The sequence below is a fragment of the Pteropus vampyrus genome, unplaced genomic scaffold (genome assembly GCF_000151845.1).
Source record: "Pteropus vampyrus isolate Shadow unplaced genomic scaffold, Pvam_2.0 Scaffold270, whole genome shotgun sequence".
Lineage (NCBI taxonomy): Eukaryota > Metazoa > Chordata > Mammalia > Chiroptera > Pteropodidae > Pteropus > Pteropus vampyrus.
Genome location: NW_011889051.1, coordinates 247,980 through 263,020, shown reverse-complemented (window position 1 = coordinate 263,020; position 15,041 = coordinate 247,980). Strand labels below are relative to the sequence as shown.

The window sequence follows — 15,041 nt, the reverse complement described above, 5'->3', positions numbered from 1 at the left end:
ATCTATCTATCTATCTATCTATCTATCTATCTATCTATCTATCTATCTATCTATCTATCACGGTATCGTTATTTTTATGGTATTTTTAGTCTAGTTATTTTTATGGTATACCTGGATTCTCCTTCACGTTTTTGCAGTTCAGGTGTCAACCAAGTTTTGCAAAAAAAGCTTCTTTTCAGATTTCAAGACTCACTACTGTTATTTCCTTCTTCCCGGAATCTCCACTCACTGCCTTCAAGTTGTAGGTGATGTGACAGTCCAGACCTGCCCTTCTACACCTCAATCCCTTAAGACTTTAGTTTTCTCCTTTTCTTCTTAATTTCTGGTTTTCTATCCTCCTACCCTACGAGGACTGAAGAACGTCCTCGGGGGCAATGTGGTATCAATGTAGATATCATCTAATCTTTTCCCCTTCTTTCAAAGGCCAACCCTTTTCTGCCTACTTTTGGGTGACGCTTTAGTATCTGTATATAGTTTTGTTTTACCCAAATTTCATAATTTTTATCTTCTTGCAGATCAGTCTTATATATGCTATTCTGTCATTTCCAGAAATAGGACCTGCTCTCATTCCTTCCTACTATTCCATTTTCCAGTTATTCTGGGTTGATCTTGAACCTATAATTATTAGATTTCCAGTTTCTTTAGACTTCCATTCCAATTTCTTTGGCCTCATAGGAAACATTCCTCGATTCTACATTATATTAGTGGCCATTCTCAGTGCACGGTATCGTGCATTTTGCAATTTATGTTAATCCATAGCTATATCAGTGGGCATACGAGGAGATTATATCCAAGGCCACTAGTTAGACACCCTTTGAAAGCAGATCCGAGACGTGTATTTCTAATTTCATTTCTGCTCTCTTTTGCTACATTAGCACTGTCATCTCTCAGAAGAGAAAAAATAAAGTGAAGCTTCTTGTCCTGAATGGAAGCTGACATGCGGCAAACACATCCGTGAGTATGCTCCATGCGCTCCTCTACCCCGCCCCCCCTTTTTTTTTATTTAAGTGACAGGCTTTTTTGGAGATGAAAGCGGACATTAATTTCCCAGTGAGACCTGAGTGTCTTTGAAATCTTTCTCGCTGTCACTCTCTGATAACCTGAACTCTTTCGACATCATTATGGATTATCAATATGCTCTTTAGGTTTTCTTAGTCACGCGAGATGGTTGCCACGGTAACTAGGCCTAGAAAGGTAATCTCTCCCTTTTCTACAAAGAATCTAAAAATAATGACTCTGTAAGGACTACAGTGCATCATCATTAACAAACCAGTACGAACTGATTACTTTCTGCCCTTAATTATGTGGAACATGGTGTCAGACATTTAATATGAGTATCAGGCTCTCACTAAGTTCACCTCTGCTTTAAAAAACTCATTGTCTACAAATAAATGCTTGAATCAAAATAAGAATGTCATTCCAAGCCTATTTCTTCTTAAAAATTGGCAAAAGTTAAAAAGTAATAATAGAAATATCCTCTAAGCACCGAGATAAATTTAAACTTATTTTCATATATAAATAGATTTTATTTTTATTTCCTTTAGGCTATATGAAAGTCATGTAATTACTTTAATCAGCTGATAACTGATAAATTTTAAATTATATACGAAAACACACAATTTTCAACAAGACACACAAATATATAGATAAGAGCTAGTTCAATTATCTGGTGATCAACGCATGTCTCACTTGAATGACTTGAATGTTACCTTAACAGCTTCTTTCCCTGGCTTATCGATAAGCTTCCAGATGCAAGTAGGCAGTAGACAGTTAAGTAAAACAAAACAAAACAAAACAAAAACAATAAAACATACCTAAAACCTATTATTATACCCTAAAGTAATTCCTCAAAAATTCCATTCACCTAAATCCGTGAATATTTGGACCCAACCAGGGACAATCCTATAAATCAGGCGCCATTTTTTTTCACTCGCCCTGGTTTTGCCTCTAAAATTGTACTTCTCAATGGAGGGAGGGCTATTTTGTACTCCCCAGAAGACATTTCACAATGTCTGGAGACATTTTTGCTTGTCACAACTCACAGGGAGATGCTATGAGCATCTGTCGGTCAGAGGCCAGGGATGTTGCTAAATGCTACAGTGCATAAAACACCCTCCAAACCGAGCGTTACTGAGAAAGCCAGGCCTCAGTGGGCAGTGAACTGTCAACCAAACATAAGTTGCAAGTGTCGGATGCCTACATCCTGACGAGTTACTGTAAACATGGCAGTGGGCAACATCAATGCACTTAGCTTCGCGTTAAATTACATTAGTGACGTTACTGCCACTGTTTACAATCTTCACTTCATCAGGACTTATTCTTTTATTTGAGTGATGTATCTTGGAAAACCAGGTAGAGTTATTAGCTGGTCGGATAGAGAGAAATCTTAAAACAGGGGTTATCAGCACTGCTCCCCCTTTGTTCTTCTTTCTGAGGGCTCTGGGTTTGAGTTCTTTTTCGGCTGAACCCTGTAACGGGGCCCACTGACCTTCGAGGACCACCTGCACATAGTCTTGAGCGGACAGCTTGTCCTTGCGCACAAAACACTGGTACGCGCCCCCGTCACTTCTGACCATGTGATCCATGACAAGGTTTTCGTGGTTGATCCCTGTGATCCTCACATTTTTTCCAGGGTTGAGGATTTCACCGTTTCGGTACCAGGAGAGCTCCTGGTCCTCACTTCCTGTCACGCTGCAGGACAAGGACACCTGGCTACCCACGCTGCTTTTAACTTTCCTGGGGCTGATGGCAGCTTTCAGTGGCTCTGGAGATATCAGGTAAGAGAAAACAGAAGGTGAAATCATCAGACATGTAGATATCATTTCAACACCATGCTGGACTTCTGCCCAGGCAAACGCATCAGTGCAAGTTCTCACATTCAGAATTATTTCTGGGGTTGGAAGTACCCTCTTGGCTATTTGTTCTTTTTCTGGCCTTCTTTCTCTGCCTAGAAAATAGATTAAGTTTGGTCATATTGCTTTCTTGTTGAGTAGGTATGAATATTAACCCACTGCCAATGAGGAGTGCAGTGTTAGTTAAGAGTGAGGACAGAAATGCCTGAATATTTAAACCCCAAAAGTCTCGTCTCAAGGTAGCACGGATGGGCTTGCTCTGGGCCATTCTCACACACACACACACACACACACATGTACTTGCTCACATCCCTTAGGGGGCTTAACCAGGGCCAAAACCACGCCGCTGCAAAAAAACAGGTCGACATTAGAATTTGTGACCATAAAACAGGATTTGTGTGTTTCTTTCTTTACCATGAAACTCGTTGGTTTAGGGAATGTTAGACTTGAATTCCTACATTTTTATTTAACAAACCTGATCCAAGGTAGCAAGCATTTAGTGAGCACCTATTATATGCCAAGGATGGGGTTACACTCACAGAGAAGACAAGGAGGAATAATATTTGAGGCGTAACCAGCACATGCCGTAAAGCTACCAAACAGCATTTGCATATTAATTAAGTCGGCCATCCCACAGTCCTGCCGGTTTCGTGTTATTATCTCCATTTTGCAGAAGAGGAAATGGTTATTCAGAGAGATTAATTGATATAACTGAATCCACTTTACAGGTAAATGGCAAAAAGCAGCATTTACCCCAGTTTTTCCCAATTGCTCATGTCACCACACTGTATGGCATTTGGTTCTGAGGAGTTCAGTCTTCTAGGTGGATAAGATAAATACGAGAATGAACATAGCGACCACAAAAATCTATGAGTGACCCATAATATGTGGAAGAGGATCAACAGAAAGTCCTCAGATATCAAGGATGATGGCGCTGAGGCCAGAGGACATTGCAGAGACAGGGAACTGTGTGGATTAGGGCGTGAAGCACAGCCATGCTTCTGGAAGCTTCTGATCACTTTGGATACAACCCAGAGTCTCTGAAGGGGAACAGTGGGAGAAAATTATAAATGCGGTCTGCAGAAAGATCACAAAGAGCCTTTAGATTTTGGGATTAAATCAGCGGGAACTAAAAAAAGTTTTCTGAAACTTTTAGCAAGTGAGTGCTATCATCAAACATTTTTCGGAGAATCGATTGATCCTATTGTGTTGGACAAATGACAGCAGGGAAATTGGTCAGTAAAAGGGCATCGCAAACATCTAGTTGAGGCACAGTTAGGACTCCATCTAAGAATGGGCAGAGGTAGAGAAAGCTGAGAAACACTGAGAAACTATCTCTAGGACTTCAGAGGGGTTTGGATGCAGAACAGAAAAGCTTGAAGAGGATGCGGAATTTAAAGTTTGCTCTGGGAGGACCGTGGGGGGAAGATGTCTTGAAGAGCAACAGGGAGAGACATCTGCAAGGTGAGATGTGGGGAGGTCCATTTGTGATACGGTTCCTTCGAAGCGCCAGCTGAACAGCTAATATAAAACTGGGTGACATACTGTCTGACGCTCCAAAAGGAAGCTGACTCATACGGATTCAGGGCTATTTTCAGAGGGGAGGAATTTGAAGCCATAAGAATAAAAGAGGACATCAAAGGAAGGAGAAGAGATTGAAGGGAAGAGGCCTCCGATTTGGGACCCGAGAGAATGCTTTTCATCTGGAGGACAGAGGAAAAGCAAACGAGCATCAGAAGGGAGAACGGGAACATTCGAGAAGCGTTTGAGAACTTGTCCAAATGTCGCAGGGGATCCAATGATGAAAGCTTACCCTTAGAATGAAAACTTTTCCACAAATAGCTTTTAAAACGTGGATAGTGATAAACGCCTTTATAGAGGCGTTTATCACTATACTATGAGTTGAGCTTCTCCTCAACTCATAGTTGGGAACAGGGTTCATCTTTGGGTGCGAGGCACTACATAGGACCTAGAAAGTTGGGACGTTTTAGATGCTCACGTATTTAAAAACCATCATCCCTGTAGAGGGAGCAACATGACTTGCAATCGAGAAAGGAATGGGTTTGTGCAGGGAAGAAGAAGAAGTTAGATTTAGCAGGTGTAGCAAAACCATGGGAAATATGACCAGGCAGGTTCGCCTGAAATGCTTCCTGTGCTGTCCTAAGAGATCCACTTTATTCAACAGAAAATAGGGAGCCACGAAAGATGTCTCAACACAGAGACTCTGAGCCCGTAGGAATAATTCTTACCTGCTGTCCAGTGCTGCGCTGCTTTACAGACAAGGTTTTTTGGCTACAGAGATATGAATATGAATATGCTGGCATCGTCTTCCACCTCGCTCTAACCCCAGCCTCAGCAAGTTTGACTGCCCGGGACTCCCCCTGGGCAGCCGGTTCCACTGGGATATTGACTTTAAACGTATTCTCTTGGGCTGCTATGGCGCTGAAGCAGTCTACGTTCAGCACTTTCATAAACAGGCATGCGGCTGGAAAAAAGCCGGGGTAAGAAAATGCCTCCCTCTTCAGCGTCAGACTCTTGCAATTCAGTTTATTTGGTCCAGTGCATCAAATAAATAAAGATAGATAGAGGATAGATAGATAGATAGATAGATAGATAGATAGATAGATAGATAGATGATAGATAGATGATAGATAGATGATAGATAGATAGATAGACAGACAGAAAGATAGATAGATAATAGATGATAGATAGATAGATAGATAGATAGATAGATAGATAGATGATAGATATAGATGATAGATAGATAGATAGATGATAGATATAGATAATAGATAGGTAGATAGATGGATAGATCGTTATACTGGCAACTGAGAGCCACCTATTCTGACCAAAGTCCTGCTACTCGATTCTGACCACATGACCTTGGATAACTCACTTTGATTTGGTCTCTCACAGGTTAAAATGAGGGTGTCTGAGTGGATTAGAGAGCCCCTGCCTACGATCACAGCCCTCCTCCTCTGAGTCTGCCTTTGGCAACCCTTTCCACATGTTCCCCGGGACAGTCACCACGAAGTAACTGGAGATGAGATACATCGCCACACTCGTACTGAATGATCTATAATACTGAGTCTAAGTCCAATAGGTGAATGACTGACAGCCCTACATTCCTGCTGCTCGCAGCCCCATTTAGGAATGTAATTGGCATCTGGAAATAGTCTAAGGACCACCGCTTTGGTCAGATTGCGTGGGACAGCGCGATCCTTCCCCTCCTCCTCCTTCAGCCTTCAGAGAGGCTGGCCATTCTGAATTCAACGGCTTGGGAATGTTCTGGGAAATGTCCCCTGTGGCCTGATGGAAACCTTGGTTGTTTGGGGGCAGGGACCAGGCAGGCCTGAATTCACTCCAAAACCCCAAACTCTCTAGCTATGTAACTGTAGGCAATTTGAGCATTAATTTCCTCCTCTGAAAAATGGGGCTAATGTTGGTTTCAGCAGGACCGTTTTGACAGTCAGTGGAATGCTGCAGAGAGCCGCCTGTGACAGGAGCTCGGTGGCAGCCAACCATCGCAAGCGACCGCCAACTTACGCTTCACGTTCAGGCGGCCTATCACCTTAGCGGTTCCATATCTGTTGGACACTTCGCACACGTAGCTGCCTGAGTCTGAGGGACGCGTGTTCTCAATGAGCAGCCCCGTCACGGTCTTTTGGAACCTTCCAGAAAGTTCCAGGGGCATGTTGTCTTTCAGCCAGCGGTAGTCTGGCTCAGGGTGCCCAAGCGCTTTGCAAGGCAGCTCCACACGCTGCCCCGCCATGGCTCTGCGATGATCAAACCCATCGAGGATGGATGGGGCTGAGTTCGCTGGGTCTGCGGAAGGGAGAAAAACTCTTAGCTGGAGTGAAGGACGAGCTGGGTCATTCAGCATCATCGGGCCTCGTGTATAATATAAATTCTACTTGTCAACCAAATATTGATACGGATCTTTAAGGTTTGTATCTAAACAGAAAAAAAAAAAAAACCCTCCTGTTTATATAAATTGCTTCTGCTCAGAATTTGGAAAAGATTGAAACAGAAAAGGTTCTGCTTGTCGTTTTCTACTAAATAACTAAGAAGTCCAGAAACAGCACGCTTCTCCAGGAGTCACCCCCTCAGGCCAAGAACGGGGGTGTTGCACAACCAGGGGGCATTCGCCTTCCCCTTTAAAAGAGCAATGCCATAGCAGAAACGGTGGTTTGACATCAGTAAACTTAATGTCACAAAAGAGAGTTTTCCACAGTTACTGAATCGGACAGTGTTTCACTTATTTAGTTCAGAAGTACTATGTGAACCCCAAGTCCGGAGCTGGCATCGGACTCAGCACAGGAGGCACAGAGGTGAACCAGGCAGGGCCGGGAGCCCTCACGGGGCTGACATCCTGCTCAGGTGTGTGTGTGAGGGCAGAGGTGATGGAGAAGAAGGCTGATATGTGAAGGCCATTTAGCTCATGGGAGGTGCGATGAAGGACATAAAAGAGGGTGGTGACAGGTGGCGAATGTACCGGGGGCTTTGGGAGCCGTCTTCGTGGGCCGTCCTCTGAGAAGATGGTACCTGACATGAGATGAAGGAATGAGAACAACTCAGGCATGGGGAGAATCGAATGGTTAGGACAAAAAAGAAGCTTCCAGATGATCACTTATGATACAGTCCTATTTATAAAAAGCTATAGACAATGTTCTGTCAAATGACGTTGGGCCCGCAGAGCAGTCTGAAGGACAGAATGTACTCAGCTGGGGCAGGAGGCCACTCAGCCCACTGTCCACGCTTGCTCGGAGGAAGTGACGTCTCAGAGATTATCGTGAAGGCGGTGAAGTCGAGATCCCCAGCTGGATGCTGAAAATAAAACTCAGTGACCTGTCCTGTCTTCTGCTCTAATTCCTCCTGTTCAGACCTACACGGGCTGCCACACTTGTCCCCACGGGGACGCTATAAAACACACGTGGGCTCCTGAATCCTGGAGCTTCCTTATCTTTGCCTTAGGCGGGAAAGTATTATGGCTGTTTTGATCAGCCTGCATTAAACCCAAAAGCAAAGGACTGAAGAACCTCTCTCCTATCCGGGAAGAACTATCTGCAAAGATCTCTTGAAAGTGCTGTATTTCCTTAGATTCCACATAAAAGTGGAATCGCATAGTATTTGTCTTTCTCTGTCTGACTTATTCACTTAGCATAACACCCTCTAGGTCCATCCATTTAGTTACAAATGGTGAGATTTCATTCTTTCTTATGGTTGAGTCATATTCCATTGCATCTACGTCCTACCGCTTCTTTATCCAGTCATCGATCGATCGACACCTAGGTTGCTTCCATATCTTGACTATTGTAAATTATACTGCAGTGAACATAGGGGTGGATACATCTCTTCAAATTACTGTTTTTATTCTCTTTGGATCAATGCCAGAAGTGGAATTACTGGGTCATATGATAGTTCAATTTTTAATTTTCTGAGGAACCTCCAGACTGTTTTCCATAGTGGTGACACCAATTTGCAGTCCCACCAACAACGCATGAGGGCTCCCTTTTCACCACATCCTTGCCAACTCTTGTTGTTTGTTGATTTATTGATGATAGCCATTCTGATGAACAAACAAAACGGAGACAGACGCACAGACACACAGATGGAAGGGGACTCGGGGAGGCTGGGTGAAATGCTGAAGGGGTTAAGAAGTACCAATTGGTAGTTACAAAATAGTCACGGGGATATGAAACACAGCCTAGGGAATACAGTCAATAATATTATAATAACTATGTATGGTGCCAGGTGGGTACTAGGCTTATCAGGGGGAATCACTTTGTAAATTATATAAATGTCTATTATGCTGTACACCTGAAACTAATATAAAATAATACTGAACGTCAACTGTAATTTCCAAAGAAAAATTAATTTTAAAAATTGGTTTTGGAATTTAAATAGATAAATGGATGGATGGATGGATAAATAAATAATAAAATAAAATAATGCTGCAATTCCTCAATCAGCCACTGGGGGCGGTCAGTAGACAAGGATGAAAACCGGAGGGTAACGGGACGGAAATGGGACAAACTCGTTCAGCTGGCACAGCTCCAGGGGCAGCTTCCTGTCGCAATCACAGAGACAGAAATCCTTGATGAACCTGCTGCTCTTCTCACCTCTCGGGTACCCTAGGAGAACTGTGTGACTGATCCCACAGGATATGATGAGGGGACCTACATCATCCCCTAAGGCAGGGGTCCCCGACTCCCTGGTCCTGGCCTGTTAGGAACAGGGCCACACAGCAGGAGGTGAGCTGCGGTGGGCCAGCCAGAGAAGCTTCATCTGTATTTGCAGCCTCTTCCCAGCACCAGCATCACCGCCCCAGCTCCGCCTCAGATCCTTAGGCGTTAGATACTGATAGGAGGTCAGGTCCCCGGTGCCATGAAGGGTGGGGACCGCTGCCCTAAGGAATTCATGACGGAGTCTCCAGGTGTCTCCTGAAGTTCCATCGTCCATTAACTAAAGGGTCCTGTGCTCCATCATCACATCATGCACAGGTTAGCCTGTGGGGCCTCAGGGGTATCAGAGGCATCAACGTCCCACAGACACAGCTACAGAGGCCTTGCTGGCAAAGACCTTGCTGCTTCCATCTACTCCTGATGGGAATTATAGACAAACTCCAAAAGGCTTTGTTTCGAAGAAGAGATAACTTCTTTATGGACCAAATAGTTACAGAATCTGTCATTTTGCTTAGAGTAGGAGGTAGGATTAGGGTAGGGAAGGTGACACAAACAAGTTGTCACCCTCCTTTCACAGGAGGTCTAATAAAAACTTTTTACAGGACAAGCCCACAATTTCAGAAAACAAAAATTCTCACTTCCAAAGCTAGCCATAAAAAAATCAATACTCAATGATTGCACTTAAAAATTGGTATTCTGGTCTACGGCCATGCCACCCTAAACATGTCTGATTTCATCTGATCTCAGAAGCTAAGCAGGGTTGGGCCTGGTTAGTACTTGGATGGAAGACCACTTAGGAAGACCAGGTGCTGTAGGCTTTAAAAAAAAAAATTGGTATTCTGCCTAAAACTAATTATTGATAGAAAATTTTCAAATATGTTTAAGATAGTACTGTAGAATTCTAATGACTTTTTACAAAAAATGAATGACACAACTGAATATTCATATCAAAAAGGATTTTGAGCCTTAGCTCAGACCACTACAAAAATTAACCCAAAATGGATCATAGATCTAAATATAAGAGCTAAAACTATAAAACTTTTAGAAGAAAAGATTTGAAAAAAATCTTTATGACCTTGGATTTGACAGAGTTCTTAGACACAACACTAAAAACATAAGTGGCAACAAACCAATTGATTAAACTTCATCAAAATTAAAATATTTTATACTTTCAAAGACAACATTAAAGAAAAAAAGCAACATACTAGAAAAACCTATTTTCAAATAGTATTTCTGATAAAGGACTTATATCCAAAAAATATAAAGAACCCTTACAATTCTATTATAAAAGACAATCCCATTTAAAAAATGGGCAAACGATTTGAATAGATATATCACCAAAGACATACAGATGACTACTAAGCATGTGGACAACTGCTTGGTATCCTTAGCCATGAGGGTGATGCAAATTACAATCACAATGAGATACTACTTTACACCCTCTGGGATGGTTATATTAAAAACACAGATAATAACAAGTGCTGTGGGGATGTGGAGAAGAAATGAGAGCCTTCATACATTGTGGACGGGAATGTAAAATTGTGCAGGTAATTTGGAAAACAGTTTGGCAGTTTCTTAAAATACTAAACTTCAATTTACCATGAAGTCTCAAAAGCTCCACCCCTAGGTTATCTACCCTAGGCAAATAAAAACCTATGCTCACTCACAGACTTGCATACAAAGGTTCGTAGCCGGATTATTCACAATAGCCCAAAGTGGAAACAACCTAAATGTCCATCATTTAGTGAATAAACAAAATGTGTATTACACACACACACACACACAACACTCAATGGAATACTACTCAGCAAAAAAAAAAGAGTAACTACAGATACATGTTACAACATGAATGAACCTCAAAAGATTATGCTACATAAAAAAGCCTCATACAAAGCCACATATTACATGATTCGGTTTATCTAAAATATGAAGAAAATGCATGTCTGTAGAGACAGACAGTAGAACAGTGGTTGCTTGGAGCTGGGGATGGAGATTGGATGTAACTGAAATGGATGGGAGAGATCTTTCTGGACGATGGAAATGTCCTAAAATTGAATTAGAGTGATGATTGCACAACTATATATTTTACTGATGTCATTGAATTCTATGCTTTAAATGGGTGAAGTTTACAGTTGGTGAATTAAATTTCAGTGAAACTATGTCACCATAAAGAATGGGGATTTCTTTTATATTTTAAGTACACGATTTAAGCAACGCTTGCAACAGGCTCTCATGGGGATATTTGTTCATACGTAGCAATTGTACGACCAAACAGCATTGTGTTTCATTTTTATCCACCATCTTCAAATGCTTTATCTACATTTTATAATAGTTTCTATCACAAAAATTTGCAAACTCACATAAAAGTAGACAAAATGATGTAACATATCCCAGCTATGCATCACCCAGGCATCAATATTCTTTGATCCTTTATCGATTTCTCTATAGTCTTTGCCTTTGGTGCTAACACACTTGAGGCAAATCATAGAACCTATGCTATGTTATCACTATATTATTTGTGTGTTTCTCTATGAAACATTCTGAGTTTCCTTATATAACCACGAGGCTGACGTCACACGACAAAATGGCAACCTCTTCGTATCATCATCTATTACCTACTCCATATTAATGTTTTCCTGATGAACTAAAAAAAAAAATGTTATTATTGTTGTGGTTATTGTGATCGTTGTTATTTACAATTGAGCTAGTTAAATCAGGATTGCCCTACGGTTTACATTTTGCTACTGTCTCTTGAGTCTCTTTGATCCAGAGCGGATGCTTCCCCTTTTTTACCCCTCTCACATCTTTGACTTGTTGAAGAAACCAAGGCATCGTCATATAGGACACCCCACATTCTGAATTTGCTCCTTTAGAGTGTCATTTAACTTGTTCCTCTATTGCCATTTTTCTTATAAACCGGAATCTAGTTCTCACGGATCGATGACATCAATGTTTTCTTCTTTCGTTTTGTGGATGCATAATGCGTGGCTTTTCCACACATAGTGCTGTTAACTTGATCAGCAGGTTCATGTGATCGTGGTATTATTGTTGGTATTATTTATTAAAGGCTGAAAACGGCAATTTTCTAATTTTCTTCTTTCCTACACAGTTAGTTTATGTCAATACTCTGTAAATAAGAACTCAGCTTCCTGAACTCGAGTTATTTGGTTATCCTGAAATGCAGCATCTGCGTGAAAGACGGAGAACTTATAGTGGATGCCATAGTTACCGCCGTGTAGACCAATGAGATTCTTATCATTGCTTTTGTTACAATTAAATGTTTATGTGAGTGTGTATATGTAGTATACAATGTAGCGCATATATGTACGTAAGTGTGTATGTATATACACAAACACAATGAACTCAAGAGTTTTAAAAATATGTATATATCGATCCAGTGCAATCATTGTTTTTGATATTCCATCCATCTCACTTTTGACCATTAAGAGTCCTTTCAGAAGTTGGCTCCTGTATCATTTTGAGGAGACTCCATGACCGTTTTGGGGTTACCTTGTACATTTCCTGTCTTGCGCCTATAAGCCACCATTCCTCCAAGGATCCGCGGTCCCTTAAGGTGGGCAGCGATATTGAAAGGTGACTATAACCTTGGTGTCAGAAGAGCTCGTTGCCACTGTTTGCCCATGGCTTTGGGCCTTTTCAGTGGAAAAACCTTAGAAATACATGTTCAAAAAAATAATCAATGTGTACTGGTAGTATGAATTGGGCTTTGACGTTTCAAGGAGTTTATTTTAATTCTTTGATTTTAAGCTTTTTTCTTATAGCCTTAGTTTCTCAGAGTCTCAGTTCCATTAAAAAAAAATATTATTTCCCCCTCTCCTATTTATCTCCCACTATAAATATAAATAAATATAGTTTTTGAAAAAAGATACTAACAATATTCTATGGATATTTTTTCAAAAAGTAATTCTAATAATATTTTTTTAAATAAGGCAGCCAAATGAATTTCAAGAATTTATTTTAAGCTGTTTTTGTCTTTAGAATATATTTGTCATAGATATATAGTCAAAATGATATCTTAAAGTTACTTGAAATAATTATTTTCTATGTTTGCTTATCTCGGCGACTTGATATGCATTTAGATTCATTCGCTTCAATGTATTTTCCATTTTTAACATTAATTTTTTAAATTTAATATTTCAAAATATAAATCACACCCATGTAACTATATAAAAGGTATATTTAAATAAGTCTTATTTACATCGATTCTCCTCTGCTTTCTCCCCTAGACGCAAATGATTTTCTTAGTTTGTAGTTTACCCTTCCGATATTGCTTTTCATAATTGTAAGCGGATCCAAACACATATTCATTCCGCTACCTTCCTTACGTAAGAGACAGGATGCTGCATATCGCGCCCTGTACCTTTCTCCCCTCCGCTAACCACGCATTCCGGGGTTCAGCCCCTTCAGCTTAGAGACCATCTCCTTTCCCTTTTGTGAACGCGCATAACTCTACTCCGAGTCTGCACCAGAATTTACGTGACTATCCCCTATCGACGGATATCGGGGTCGCTTCCGAGGTTTTGCTAGGATAAAACATCGTTCGATGAGTAGCCTTGCGCTTCAGCCATTCTTTTGCCACTCGATCATTAGGAAAGTTTCCTAGGTTTCTCGCTCAAAGAATAAAGTCACGGGCACTTTTACCAAACATTGATAAATTATCCAGGCTGGGGGCGTGTATCCTTTTTAAAACCCTCATACAAACTAATCGAGAATGAAAAGAGGGTATTGCAGCACGGCTCGTCATCTGAGATCGCCGGTCTTTATTTCCCACGTCGTTTTCTGTTGTGTCCATTCTCTGATGCGTTCCTTCTGATGTAAGTTTAATTTCGTGACATTACAGAGGATGGAATTTCTCCAAGGCCCCCAGTTACTCTTCGTGTCCTCCTCTGGCTTAACTTGATGGCTAAACCCAGCAGTGTCCCTCCAGGCAAATATCAGTTCTTCCGAAAGGAGGAGTTTTTGAATACCTCCAATATCTTCGAGGGCACAGACCGCCACCACTGATGACGCGTGTGGCCTTGGGCACGCACTCGTCTTCCACTCCTGGCTCATGCAGGTCTGTCGCTGCGTGGAGAATATTTTTAGACACATGTTCCCAGGTTCCACTCAAAGGACTGTCCTCTGCTTTCGGAGATGAGCATCAGTTGACCGTTCAGCCGTTCTGGGACTACACAGCAGTCCCAATAGGTCTCTCCAGTGTCGGTGGCTTCTGGGACCCTGTTGCTGTCCCTATTCTGGCCTTGTCAGCCACGTGTCCCACTGCCGCCCACATGCAAGAGTCTCTGAGGATCACCCCTTGTCTGGGGTCAAAAGCAAATGTCATCCAGTTGCTTTTTCTTTTGTCATCCTATTTGTTCTGTTTTAATTTCAGGAGAATTTCGAGGTCACTAAAAACACTGCGACTAACATACCCTCACCGCCACCTTGTGTGCACCAGGCCTACACTGTACAATAAATATAAATCTAATTTAAAATAAAACCTTTTCATCTTTTCCTTCAAAGCCTAGAGTTTTAGAATAGCAGTCTGCACTCGCTGGCTATGTTCCCATCTTTCAGCATTGACAATTTTCCTTAACGGAAGCGGCAAAACGTCATGACTATGACAAGGGAGGAAGTAATAATCACCACGAAAAGGAACACGTGAGGAAAATAGCTCTAAGTTCAGAGGAGAAATCACTTAATTCTGACATCTTTTTGCCCTCTGTCTTGAAAAACAGGTGGGCTTTGGTTATTTCAAGGATGTGAATGGGGACGAGGCATCCAGATAGGGCCTTAAAAAGGACGATCGGCAGGTGTTCAAGCCGCGATGGGTTTAATTACCGCAGGGTTTAATAACTCTCCAGTACTTCTCCCTCACAAAGCATCACTACCAACAAAACGAAGGTATTCACGGCACATTCCAAAGGGCAAAGGTCGGAGATTTTGCAGGTGACTTTCTGATTCTGAGATGGACTTTTCACACGTTTGATTAGCTCCATAAAGT

General features: G+C 41.6%; 1 protein-coding gene and 1 pseudogene across 1 annotated transcript in view; one reads left to right on the top strand and one right to left on the bottom strand.

Moving 5' to 3' along the window:
* Positions 1-15,041, bottom strand: part of DSCAM (DS cell adhesion molecule) — a gene marked incomplete at its 5' end in the record, with an annotated part of 274,168 nt that overhangs the window by 257,478 nt on the left and 1,649 nt on the right. Inside the window, 2 exons of the mRNA XM_011375311.1 lie at positions 2,489-2,764; positions 6,399-6,677. Of these exons, the coding sequence (XP_011373613.1) occupies positions 2,489-2,764; positions 6,399-6,677 (555 nt within the window). The remainder of the gene's footprint in view (positions 1-2,488; positions 2,765-6,398; positions 6,678-15,041) is intronic.
* On the top strand, positions 9,737-9,855 carry LOC111729577 (annotated as a pseudogene).